Here is a 12,235-nt window from a genome sequence, read left to right as displayed (position 1 = left end):
TTCTGCCATGACGGAGGGGAGGGGGGCAACGATGGGTGTGAGGGCGTGCGCGGCCAACAAGCTGTGAGACCAGAATTGTCTTTCACATGCATCCACAGAGCACATCGGGCGCACAGGAGCGCACCGATAAGCGGAGACAACGGGGAAATAAGCCACACGCGGAGATGTGCCCGTGTATCGACGACTCCGGTGGCAGCGAGCAAAAAAAAAACGGAGAGACGCATGCGTACACACGTCTATGAGCCGCCTCCCTTCAGCGCGATGGCGAAAGCTCCATCGCCTTCCCTCTCGCCTGAGGCCCACTGTCGTGCCCGCCCCTTGCCACCCACACTGCATCTGTGTTTCGGCTGCGACGAGGTAAAAGATAAGTAACATCGGCACTTTCGCCCCCAACCTCTGGTGGGCTGTCCTTTGCATCCACTGCGGGGCCGCACTCTGGGCCTCTCCACCTCCTTACATTGCCCTCCTCCTCGCGCTCGGCCCTCTCTTGCCTCTCTGCGCCTACATGCGTACACCATATGCTGCCTCTTCGCTCCTCCCCCTTTTTTTACAGCAGCGCCCTGCATAAACGCCTGGCTAACCATTCTGCCACCCCGCCCCGCCGTGGACGTCCTTTTTTTTCTCGCGGTGAGGAGTCGGGGCTCAGTGCGTGCGTCTCTCTGCCTGTGTGTGTGTGTGCAAAGAGCGCTTTTTGCCTTTTGTTTTGCCTCGTGCACCCCCTCGTCGTCATCCCATGACTGCGGGTGTCGATGATGCAGTACGCTGCCACTACCCGTGCACCTTTTCGGCTGAGCTTATCCGTCATTGCGAGGATGGATGCATACCACCCGAAGTGTTTGCTGATGCGCGGGCGCTACTCGTCGATGAACAACGTCGCCGCTACGTCCGCATCAACCCAAGGTGCGAGGAACGCGTACTTCGCGCTGGAGCAGAAGCCCTCCCCTACCAACGAACGCCCTCGCAGGCGGTGCTGATAAAGACAGAAACGTTTCTGCCTCTTGCAAAAGAGGTGGCCAATGCGCCCCCAACCGCGCAGTGCGCCGGTGCCACAACGACAGTGTCGCTGCCTGCGGACGACGTTATCCCATCCTCAGGCGCAAACGGCTTCGCTAGTGGCAATGCTGCGCGCGCCGATGTGCTACGCCTGGGCCTCGCAACACTAACAGGTCTACCCCTGACATCAGTTGAGCCAGTAGCATGGCTCCCACGCAGTGTTTTTAGCCTCCCGTGGTCGTACGCCATGGGTGGCAACCCCCTTTTTCTCGACGGGACGCTGCTTGCGATGGATGCGACGTCGATAGCGGCGGTGGTCTCTCTGCATCCGCGCAAGGGGGACCGTATCCTGGACCTGTGCTGTGCCCCTGGAATGAAACTGGGGCTTCTGGCGGATGCAGTGTCGAGGGGTCCCACGAGCGGGAGCGAATCGCCGATCTGCGCCACGCCACCATTGAGCACAGACGGACTTGTTGTCGGCGTGGACGTGAGCCTCTCTCGTCTGTATAGGACTCGATCCACACTGAAAAAGCAGCAGCAGCGGCCCACGCTGCAGGAGTGCGTCAGCACTCGCCACGATTCGCCTCTTCCTGTATGCCTCTTCGCTGACGATGGGTGCCGCTTCTCCATGGAACGCGCAGCAGCGGCGCTCGACCTCACTGGATCTGCCGTGGATGCTGAAACAGGGCTGACAACGGCGGAGAAGCGACAGCTTCAGCGTCGGAACTACGCGGCAGCAGCAACCTCGGGGTTGAAGCGAGGCCGCGTCGGTTTGAGAGCAGCCGGGTCTGCGGTTTGTGATGAAATGAAGTCGATTCCGCCGCCATCCGTGGTCTACGCCTCTGCCCGCACCCGCGCCATCGTAAGTGAATGGTTGCAGGAAAAGGCGTGTGGCTCAGCAGTGGCACAGTCATCCACCACGCCATTGCCCTCGTCACAGCCACTCCTGTTCGACCGCGTTCTTGTGGATGCGGAATGCTCGCACGATGGCTCTGTTGCCCACATGCTCCTCGGCGAGCAGCACACGCGTGCCGCTCATGGAGGGCGTGACTCGGCACCTGATGCGCGTGCGGCGTCTCCGGCTGCATCCACTATCCAGAAGGGCATAGGTGTTCACAACGAGTACCGCATGCGCCACATGAACCTTGGCGTCGAGGCGGGTGTCACCGAGTCTCCAAGAGAAGAGGCGCGATCAGCATCGGAGCAGCCCATGACAAGCCTCCATACCGGCAGCCGCGACGGCGGCAAGGGCGACGCCTCCTCTTCGCCGTCCGCCTCTCTCTTTGCCCTTCAGTCGCGACTTCTAGACAACGGCTATCGCCAACTTCAACCAGGCGGGACGCTCGTGTACGCCACCTGCTCCTACTCATGGCTGCAGAACGAATTTGTCGTGGGCCGATTTCTCGAGCGGGCGAACGCAGCCCCTGAGGTGGTTGACCGGAGCAACGCGCGCTGCAGCTCCACAGGCAACGACATCATGGGAAGGCCTACCGCCGTTTTGGTGCCAGCTTTCTCCTACGCGCATGAAGCAGAGGAAACGAGTAGGGGTCGCGTTACTGACGACAACAGCGTCGCAGCTTGTGTGAAGATGGACAATGAGGCACAGCGGTGTGATCTGCAGCGAATGCTGGACACACATGTGTTCGACTACGGCACAGTCCAGAGAGGGCGCGACAGGTATGCTTGTACAGATGGTGCCAACTACGGCGCCACTGAGGTGGACGGTAACGTCGCGTTGGGAAGTCGCTTCTGGCCTCGCACCTTTCAGTCGAGCTTTCTCTATGTGGCAAAGATTTGGAAGAGGCCACCAGAAAGTGCTGTATCAGTAGAAGGTCGGGTTGACTTCAGTAAAGAGTAACGCCTGCGTGCTCAGAGGCGCGTGCTGTGGAAGCCATCAGTGGAACACGAAGCGCGAAGCAACCGCTACCAATCCGTTCGCAAGAATAGCATGGGCGAACCTGAGAAACCTACGCGTGCGTCGGGTGCGGCTCTATCCATAAGCGGACCCTTTCGCTGTGACTGCCGCCTCTATTGACGGTTCCTCTTCAGTTGCTTTATGTGCCCTGCGGCGTTCTCATGTGCACTGTATCCTCTTCCCTTCACCCTATTCCTCTCTCAGCGGTGCCGAGCGTGCACTTCCCTAGTGTTTTTTGTCTTCGCTCGCAGCAACGGTGCGACGCAGCACCTTGCATTTACAGGGTCGCCCATCACGCGCAAATTAAAAGGTGTATGCCATGCCTCTCCATCGCACTTCCAGCCGCTGCGAAGTCGTGCCGCGGCGATTTTGGGGGCCGCCGGTGGTCTTTCCACCTAGCAAGATATCCACGCTCGCTCACTCCGTACGGTTCATGTGCATTGCCGCGGTGGATAGACATCCTGCTTCGCCAAGATGGGCGACCGGTGTGGGTGCGGGTGCCTCTTTGGCGGCGTGCCCGGTACGCAGCAGCAGTACCAAGCGAGGCGGGGGGAGTGCGGCTGGGCTTAGACATCTGCCAGGGAGCCCCAAGGCGCGTGTCTTCTCCAAGGCAGTGCACCAACTCACCGCCGCGCAGCGGGCTCACTTTACTCACTTGAGGGGACTGCTGCATCGTTTGTCCAGCATCCGACAGCCGCCGGGCGAAGCGGCGGTGGCGGCTGCCAGGGCTAGGGAAGCGTATCCCCAGCTAGACACCGAAGAGGGATCGGTGTTGCAACCGCTGCAAAGGTGTACCTCGACGCAGCACGGTCACGCACTCGATGGCGAGCTGTTTGTCATGAGTAGGGTAATCGCCTCTACCCACCACCATGCGCTTCCTGCGGAAGGGAATGCCGCCACGTGCGGTGACGAGGTCTTCACAGGGGTCAACCATGCGTTTCACAAGCGGGTCAACTTTCCCGGGGAAACGCTGCGGGGAATCTTGAAGGGCTGTGCAGAGCAGAACGCGCTCGGCGCCGCGGCTGCCAGCGGCTGTAACTACGCCGATGTGGCAGACGTTTTTCTCCTTGCCTCCCGCGCTTCACATGGAGCGTCCGATCAGGAGGTGGGGCCGGAAAAGGAGATGCACGGGCTTGCGCCAGTCACGCGCAGCTCTTGTTCGACGGCTTGCAGCACTGCAGGTCTAGAAGCGGCGCAGGCGGTTACCATTTTTCCCTGCCCCGAATGCTGGCATCATCTATGTCATGTCGCGCGTGCGCGTCTGCAGCAAGAGCAGCCGCCGCTGCGCCTATTCGTTTACGCCGCCTCGCCAGATGTCACTTTACAACTCTTCACCGTTGCTCAGGAGCGCATCAAGTCGATGGAGGCGCCTATGGACGTCTGCATTGTGTCGGGGTAGCCCCCTTCACTGCCCTGTTGTTTTGTTTAGCTCGCCCTCTGTGGTCGATGCGCCGCATGACGCAACGTTCTTCACGCCCTGATCACGCAGCTGTTGCCCCAAACATCGCTTTTCTTTGTCCATAGCCGATGCTGCGCATGTGCGGGGCAGTATCGAGGCTGAGGCGACGAGGTAGCGCGCAAAGCTTCGCGCGCTCCTGTTCCCCATTCACCGCCACTGGTGAACTGCGGTCACCCTTGCTGGTCAAACGCCACTGCACGCGCAGCAGTGATGTCCCGCTGGATTCTTGTAGGATTCAGCTCTCTTTTGATGCGCCCCTCGGGGGCTCGTGAGGGCATCCTCGCCCGCGCGCCATGTCCCGTCTCCCTGTCCCCCCTCCCCCTCTGTTATGGCACCGAGTGAAAAAAAAGGCCTCCCGCGCCGCCGCCCACGAGACACGTGAGCAGCTATTCAAGAACGCACACCATACGGCGCAACGGCACGGCCGCCGTCCGTCAATGAGCGGCATGTCTTTAGAAGCACCACCTCCTTTAACGAACTGGGGGCTGGTGCTTGACGGTGAGGTGCGGCACGATACTCTCAACGGTGGCAGTTGCAGCGCCGCACAGCAGTCTCCCAAGCGGAGACCCGCACGAATAGCTGCCCGAGACGGATCCGTCACGTCTTGTGCTGTAGAGGGAACTCTCCGTGAGGTCAATGCCAGAAGCCGATGTCGCCCCGACGGTAGCTGTGGGGTTGTCCTCGACGACTGGGAGCGCTCTGCGATAGACCTGTACAGAGAAATTCGCCGCCACCGGGGCGAGGGCACAAAACGGCCGGGCAATGGCGTAAACTCGCGTGAGAGCACTCAAGCGGGGTGTCTTCTTGATGTCTCTGATAACGTCTTGCCGTCTACGTATGCTTCGCTGTTAGGGACTGCTTTTTCGCACCTGCTTGGCGGCCCGTTTTCGCTTCCACGGCAGGTGCCGCCAAGCTTCGCGTCCGACAACACCGCAGCACCCCTGCCTCCGTTGTCCTCTCCACTGTTGCTGCACTATTTTCTCTCAATCGGATACCCTCTGCGCTCCCCCTGCCGCGGCGGGACAGCTTCCGCTTCCTATGCGGCTGCTTTAGTTGCCGCTGCCGAAGAGACAGCCGCGTGGTTTGAGGGCAGCAGTGTTGCAGTCGAAGACACAGCGCTGAGTAGGATTGCCGCGCCGGTGCACTACTTTGGAGCCCACCTCCTCCCTGATGTCGTGCAGCAGATGGTTGCAGCGCACCGGATGCCGCCGGCGACGGCGGCGGTGTGGCTGCTGCGTGTGTATGTCCGCCTTCTGGTGCCGCAGGAAGCCAAGGAGTATCGCACGCAGGGGGCGATAGCGGCAGCTCACGGATTTGAGAGCGACTTGCCGGACCCCGGGCTAGCCCCGGTGTTCTGCATGGAAGGACTGTGGCACTGGGCCAACGCCATGTGTGCGGCCGTGTATCACCTACAGACCTGCGCCCAGCCCGCGATAGGCGCCGGCCTCGACGAGAGTGAGACGCTATCCTGCGATTCTGTCCGTCGCCGTCTCAGCGAGAAAACCGTTTCTCAGCCGCCAACGCAAGCATTCACAGGCGGTCATGGGAGCAGCCACGCTGAATGGAGGCTGTTCGCCCTCACCGTTCTCCAGCAAACGACGGCGCTCCTTCTACGTGGCTGCTTCAACACCGCAGCTGCCGGCGTACCTGATGCATCACCAGGTGCCAAATGCACCGAAACATGCGAGAAGGACGTAGTGTGCGCGCAGTCACCATCGACACTGGCGTCAGAGACTGTAATGCCAGCCGTACCCACCAGCCGCGTCGTTGTGGAAGGTTTGGCGTGCTTCGCGCTTCTCGTGCGACTTCACGCGCGATTCCCTACTCAAGGGGAGCTGCAGCGCAGTTCTGGATCCGCGCACACTCGCGCCGAAGCGCAGGCGATGGCTGAGAAACACTGGGAGGGCCACGCGCAGCTGGCGGTGCGACAGCTCCCACACCTCCCTCCGCATTACCATCATCTTGTACACTTGATGGACTTTGTGCTCACTGGCTGAGGGGGTGGCCACGCGCTGTACAGCATGGGGGAGGTGTGGTGTAAAGCGACGCGCTTTGGTAGGAAGAGAGGCACGACGCGCTCGGATGTCACCTCCTCTCTCCCTTCCCCTCCCCCCTCTCTTTCCTCATTCTCACAACTACGCGTTGTCGGCATCTCTGTTGCCCCCATTTGCAGTAGGATAGCCGTCTTCGCACACAGACCCCCTCACAGTGTCTTCCCATTTCTCTGGCATCCGCTTCTCTGCTTCTGCTATTGTCTTTCCTCTCTGTTACGGCCCTTTCTGTTCCCTCCACCACCACCACTCGACATCACCCGCCCCTCGTATCTTTAGTTGATCGTCACCTCAGCTTTTGTTGTTCAGCCACTGTGCTAAAGGGTGCGGCATCAATTTGGAAAAAAAAACAGTTTTTTTTTTCGTGATGTGCGAGAGCAGCCATAGCCCACTGGCTCACTCACTGCCCCTCTCTTTCCTGAGACGCCCATCACAGGTTGCATGACGAATCGCTCCCTACGACTGCGAATGGTTTCTATTGGGGAAGGCAGAGGCGTCGCTGCGTCTTTCCTGCCTTTCCCATCTTGCGGCTTTGCCTCTTTCCTGCCCTGTCGCACGTCAACAATCGTCTCGTGTTGTATTGTCTTACGCTGACTTGTACACGACATGTGCAGCCGCCCTTCCTCCCACTTTCCCCCTCTTCCTCGCATCACCCCACGCTGCTCGCCCTCACGTGTGCGTTCGGTTACGTCCTCTCCTGTATGCGTACTGGAACGCGTGTAGCCCTCTTCGCCCATCGCCATTCTACAAAACGCAAGAGCGCAGAAAAAATAAAACGGAGCTTTTTGGGTACGCACACATATACACTTCACAGTCACTCCGCGACGCGTCATCTGATTCACTTCCCAAGAAATACAGACGCCTAATCGTGTGTAACTGCTCACAGCGTGAGCTCGTCCGCTCTTCTCACCTCTGCGGCATCATTGTGTGTTTTCTGTTTCACGTCGCTGTGCTCTGTAAGTCGTATATCTTGTCACGCGTGCCTCTGGGTCCCCCCTCATTCACTCGCTGATCGCTTGGCACCTGCGCGCCTATTGCATGGATGATCGCGTTGGTGAAGGGTTGTGCGCTGGTCTGTGTGTGACGCCCAATCGCCGCATCCCTCTCCTCCTTTTCGTGCCTGGAGCACGCCCTATCGGTGCCAGCGTCGTCGCGCGCCCCCCCGCGCCTCCGCGATCCGCTTCCCTTCTCTTTCTGCTCTTCTCCGCTCCCCCCTCCCCTTCGGTTCTTCCTACAACGCTTTGTTGCTGTTAGGCATTTCCTTCGTCTGGTGTCGCTCCCCTGCCCGTTCCTCCCTCGCCCAGGCTAGCGCTGGCTATCGCGCGGACGTCAAGAGGAGCATGTTTGAGGTCTCTGTCCCCCTCCGCCCCCTTCCACACACGCGCACACACACTTACACACGTCCACCTCGCCTGTGCTGTATCCGTCCTCTCTCTTCTGTTTGCTGCTTAGCACACGTACTCCGCGTCTCCCCCGCCCCTCCTCAGCGTTGTCTATTTCACTTTGGTACCGCTCTCCGTCGCTGTGTAGCCGTGCCTGCGTGGGTGTGTCTGTAAGTGTGGTGGCGGTTGTGTGTTTGTATTTCTGTGTGTGCGCGCGCACCCTGCGGCATTTATCGCTTCCTCATCTTTCATTACTGCGATCGCCTTCATGATGGACCCCGCGACAAGGAGCGCGCGGTGCAGTAGGTCGGCGGCTGGGGCGGTGGCGGCCACGGAAAGGGCAAAGCAGGTACACACAGCACGGCTTCTGGGGCGCAGCAATGAGCTTCTCCATGCGAGTCGGGCTTTCTCGGCATGGGCGGCCGCCATCCGAGAGCGCAGAGTGCAGACACACTTGAAGCGTTGCTCCACGATGCTGAAGCGCAACTCACTCCGCCACGAGTACACTCGGTGCTTCATGCGTTGGCTCGCGTTTACCCAACGGCAAACATCTGAGAATGTGCGATCGGCGATTCGGCTGCGCCAAGACGTACCGCTGCGGTCAAAGGCAGAATTCCTCGCCTTGGCGCATCGGTACTTCGCCAAGTGGCGCGCAAATCTGCGTGAGCGCAAGCAGCGCGCCGTCACCAACGTGCAGATGCTCGAGGGGCTCAACAAGGAGCGACTGCACCAACGCATGCTGCTCAAGTGGTGGCATTTCCACCACCAGCAGACATCAAAGCACCATGCCGTCGAGATTGCTGAGCGCGAAAACTCTATCGTGGAGCTGCAGCGGGAGTTACAAAAAGCAGTGCATGAGACGAAGAGATTGCGTGGTCAGCTGGATGCAGCGCTGCAGCAGCAGTTGAAGCTGCAGAATGACCTGGAGCTCAGCCGCAACAGCCACGAGGGATCTGAACAGCAACGCGGAACAGAGGTAGGCGAGCTGCGCGAGGCGATGCGGCAAGCGGTGAAGCTACTGGAAGGGCCGTCGAGTGTGCGTTTGCGATCGCTGCAGAAGTGGGGCATCGCTCCAGTGAATTCTCGCAGCGCCTCGGGTGCCCGAGCCCCACTACAGCCACTCCCGCCTTCCGAAACCTCAGTGAATAGCGCGCGCCAATCAAAGGACACCGCCGAGGCCCTTCTTGGCGCTGTGAACGGCACACTCGTCTCCCTCGCATCACTCGCCAAAATGCCGGTGCCGCCCGCGTCGCTCGAGGAGTGTATTTCGGGCCTGCACGTTCGACTCAGTGAAGAGGCAAGGGAGGCCGCCACCATCAAGGCGCAGCGAGATGAGCTGGCGTATGCAGTGCAATCGACGCGTACCGCTCTGGGGGCGGCATCCGCGCTACGACGGTGGGACTCCTCGGCCGATTCCGAGTGGGAGTCGAGCCGCGAGCTGTCACTGACGATCTCGCACGTGGGGACGAGGACCAATGCATCGGGCCTCCTCTCTGCGCGCCGCACCGCCGGCAGTGGTCGCCGCCCCGCCGCCGCCGCCGTTGTCACCTTCGACTGTTCTTCGCCCGCCACCTCGGCGGTGAGCGGGGCAACGCCGCCGAGGATCAGCCTGCCATCCACCCCGACGGATGTGGCCAGCGTCGACTTCCAGAAGCTGCCTTGCCTGCTCGTCAAAGGCGCCAAAGCTGCTGTTAGCGCCATGCAGGCAGCGCACCAGGACGCCAAGCGATCTGCACGCATCGTGGAGGACTTGCAGGATGCTGCCCTCCGCGCCATCGACGCGCTCGGCGGTCGCGGTGCCGCAAACACCGAATTTATGGCGAAGCCGCAGGAGTCGGTTGAGGCCTGTGCCAGTCGTTCAGGCAACATCGCGGACTCTCTGCGCAACCTCTGCGAGGACATGATCGTGGTATTGGTGCTGACATCGCTGTGGTCCGGCAACGGTGCAACGGAGCGGGTGAGTGAGGCGCTGGAGCGGCTGTGGCGCCGCACCCAAGATCTGGAGGCTAGCCATGCTAAGCTTCTGGAGCACCTCGAGCAGTACGCCGCGGTGGTGCGCACTTCAGCCGTCATATTGCAACCTTTCTCTGCCACGCAGCTGTCGGCCACGAGTCTGTGGGGCGAGGCTCTGCAGGCGCGAAGGCAGCACACTGTGAGATCGGAGGGCGCCGTGGCGACGCCTGGGGAAATCGACGGCGCACGCCGTAGTGCCGAGCATCTGGCGGCCGCGGGGGATGACAGGCCTGCAGAGCTCCTCGATTTGTGCCTACAAGCTCGACAGCGAGCAGCGGTGGAGGGGTCCAACGTGCCAGCGGAGGAGTTAGGCGAGCTTTTGAAAAGGGCGCAGGATATGATAGCTGTCACCGTGGGCAAGAGCTATATTGAGGAGCTCGGACTTGGGTCTTCTTCGGCACCAGCGGCGCACAGGAGCCGCCCCAAGGGGCTTGTGGCGGCACCGAGGGCATCCGACTCAGTCGGAGGAGGAGCTGAGATGCCACGAAGCGGCTCCGTCGACTCTCCAGCAGCCGACCTGGTGACAACAGCGCTGAGGGCTGCGGTGTCTGTAGCCGCAGCGGCGCTTCAAAGACCTGACGACCTTGCCGAAAGCTCACTCCTTGACGCCTTGGTGCGTTCGCGGGCGCAGGCGCGTCAGCTGCAGGAGCAGCTGGCGGATGCGGTGGCACGGGGCAATGCGAACGAGAGGGCCCTCCAAAAGCGTCTCGACGACCTCGACAAGGGCCGCAGCGCTCTTGAAAGGGATCTGCAGCAGCAGCTACAAGCACTGGAGCTGAAGACGGAGGAGAGCGCCGAACACTGCAGGAAACTCGAGGAGGAGCTAAGCCGGCTGGAGAAGGAGAATAGAGCGAAGGATGCTGCACTTCAGGGGCAGACAGAGGCGCGAGAGGAATTGCGGCGCGAGCACGCAGAGGCGATGCGGCGGTTGTACGAGGAGTTGGAGTGCCTGCGAAGGCAGCTGGTCGCGGCCGAATCCGAAAACTCGTCGAGTGGCAACACGATACAGATGTTGCGCCGACAGCTGGAGGGCCTACAGCGGCAGCACGCGGACCGCGACGTCGTCGTAGCTGAGCTTGAGACCCAATGTCATGCCGCGCAGGACGCAATGGAGGCGGCGGCGGCGGCGCACCATGACTTGAGGACGCGGCTCTCCGCTGTGGAAGCTGCGCATCGCACAAGCAACGCCATCGGTGTGTTTCTGCGTGATCTATTACAGGACTGCCTGACGCGCCTCCATCACTTGACGTCTAGTGTGGGTGATGCAGCGGCTTCGGAGGAGTCGTCGCGGGCATGGCCCACTCTGAAGCAAGCTCATGACAGGCCTCCACCAATGCTAGCGCGTGACAGCGACCCTGCCGAGTACGTGAAGTACGTGCTGCGACTAGGCGCCAACGACTCAATGGGAAAGCGGCTGGTTCAGGAGCACCTGCGCGCAAACGCGGCCGTGTATGCGTTGCCGGTACTGAGCACAGATGGAGGAGTGGCTAGCTTACCTGGTGTGACTTCCGAAGCCGCGTCGGGAGGTGACAGTGTCGGTCTCGGCCCCGCCCATTCATCCACGTGGGAGGTGGTCGCGGAGCTGCACGAACGCCTAGTCCTCTTGTATGACCGCCTTCCTCAGCTGAAGAAGAGCGCGGCGGAACAGCAAGCGCGTGCCGACGAGCTCACCAAGGCGAAGGAGCAGGCGGCAGCAGACTTTTGGGCGGCGCTTACTGAGCTCAAGCCGTGGTCATCCTCCGCCGCGGCTGCTCCCGAGGAAGAGCACCTAGCTCCCCACTCGTCTGCATGTAGCGGAGCATCGTTACCGAACGGCCTTGCCTTGCGCAGGTCCTGTGCGGAGGTGGCACGAGCGCTTGAGGAGATGCGGAAAGTGGCGGTTGTCAACCGACCACTGATAGCGATACGTTCCTCGGGCTCGTCGCCCCGTCGCGGGAGCGCGAGGGGGCCTCTTAACATGCCTAGCGCTGACGCAGCTGCGACGGAGCGACTGCGGTCGCTGGTGGCAGATGTGCAGGGTATGGCTGGCTGCCTGCAGCACCTGTCGGAGTCCGTTCAGCTCGGCATTCTAGCCCTCGGCGGCTCTCCCGAGGATGTGGAGCTGAACGCAGCGAACGGCATGGCACAAGCGGAAAGCGCAACGTCGCCCTTGGCCGTCGCAGCGACGGAAGGCGACGCAGCCAAGCGTCACACACGAACGGGGGCGCGGCCAAAGTGTGTGGACAGTCGCATGCTCGCCGCGCGTCTAGAGGCGATATGCAAGGAGACAGGCACATCCGTCCAGGAAGTGAAGCAGCTGCTGGGCACCGAGGATGGTCTCCATGGCGACTTCCTGGTGGCCTCGATGCCGGGGGACTGCAAACACGTGAAGCTGAGCGACGTACTGCCGTTTATTCGTGTCAAGATGCAGGAATTGCAAGAG

The 12,235-nt window shown here is 61.1% G+C and overlaps 3 protein-coding genes across 3 annotated transcripts; all 3 read left to right on the top strand.

Annotated features, from left to right (window-relative positions):
* Positions 1-733: 733 nt before the first annotated feature.
* LSCM1_04488 (uncharacterized protein) lies at positions 734-2,851 on the top strand (the record flags this gene model as incomplete). Its single annotated transcript, XM_067321993.1, has 1 exon — positions 734-2,851. One exon carries the CDS (start codon positions 734-736, stop codon positions 2,849-2,851), a length of 2,118 nt encoding a protein of 705 aa, XP_067177088.1.
* Positions 2,852-3,341: 490 nt separating this feature from the next.
* Positions 3,342-4,307, top strand: LSCM1_04487 (uncharacterized protein; the record flags this gene model as incomplete). The annotated part of the gene is made up of 1 exon (XM_067321992.1): positions 3,342-4,307. One exon carries the CDS (start codon positions 3,342-3,344, stop codon positions 4,305-4,307), a length of 966 nt encoding a protein of 321 aa, XP_067177087.1.
* A 497-nt stretch (positions 4,308-4,804) lies between these two features.
* Positions 4,805-6,364, top strand: LSCM1_04486 (uncharacterized protein; the record flags this gene model as incomplete). Its single annotated transcript, XM_067321991.1, has 1 exon — positions 4,805-6,364. One exon carries the CDS (start codon positions 4,805-4,807, stop codon positions 6,362-6,364), a length of 1,560 nt encoding a protein of 519 aa, XP_067177086.1.
* Positions 6,365-12,235: the final 5,871 nt, after the last annotated feature.

The sequence above is a fragment of the Leishmania martiniquensis genome, chromosome 29 (assembly GCF_017916325.1).
Source record: "Leishmania martiniquensis isolate LSCM1 chromosome 29, whole genome shotgun sequence".
In the NCBI taxonomy this organism is placed as follows: Eukaryota; Euglenozoa; class Kinetoplastea; order Trypanosomatida; family Trypanosomatidae; genus Leishmania; species Leishmania martiniquensis.
The sequence above is the reverse complement of the archived record's forward strand: the minus strand, read 5'-3'. Positions and strand labels throughout refer to the sequence as shown.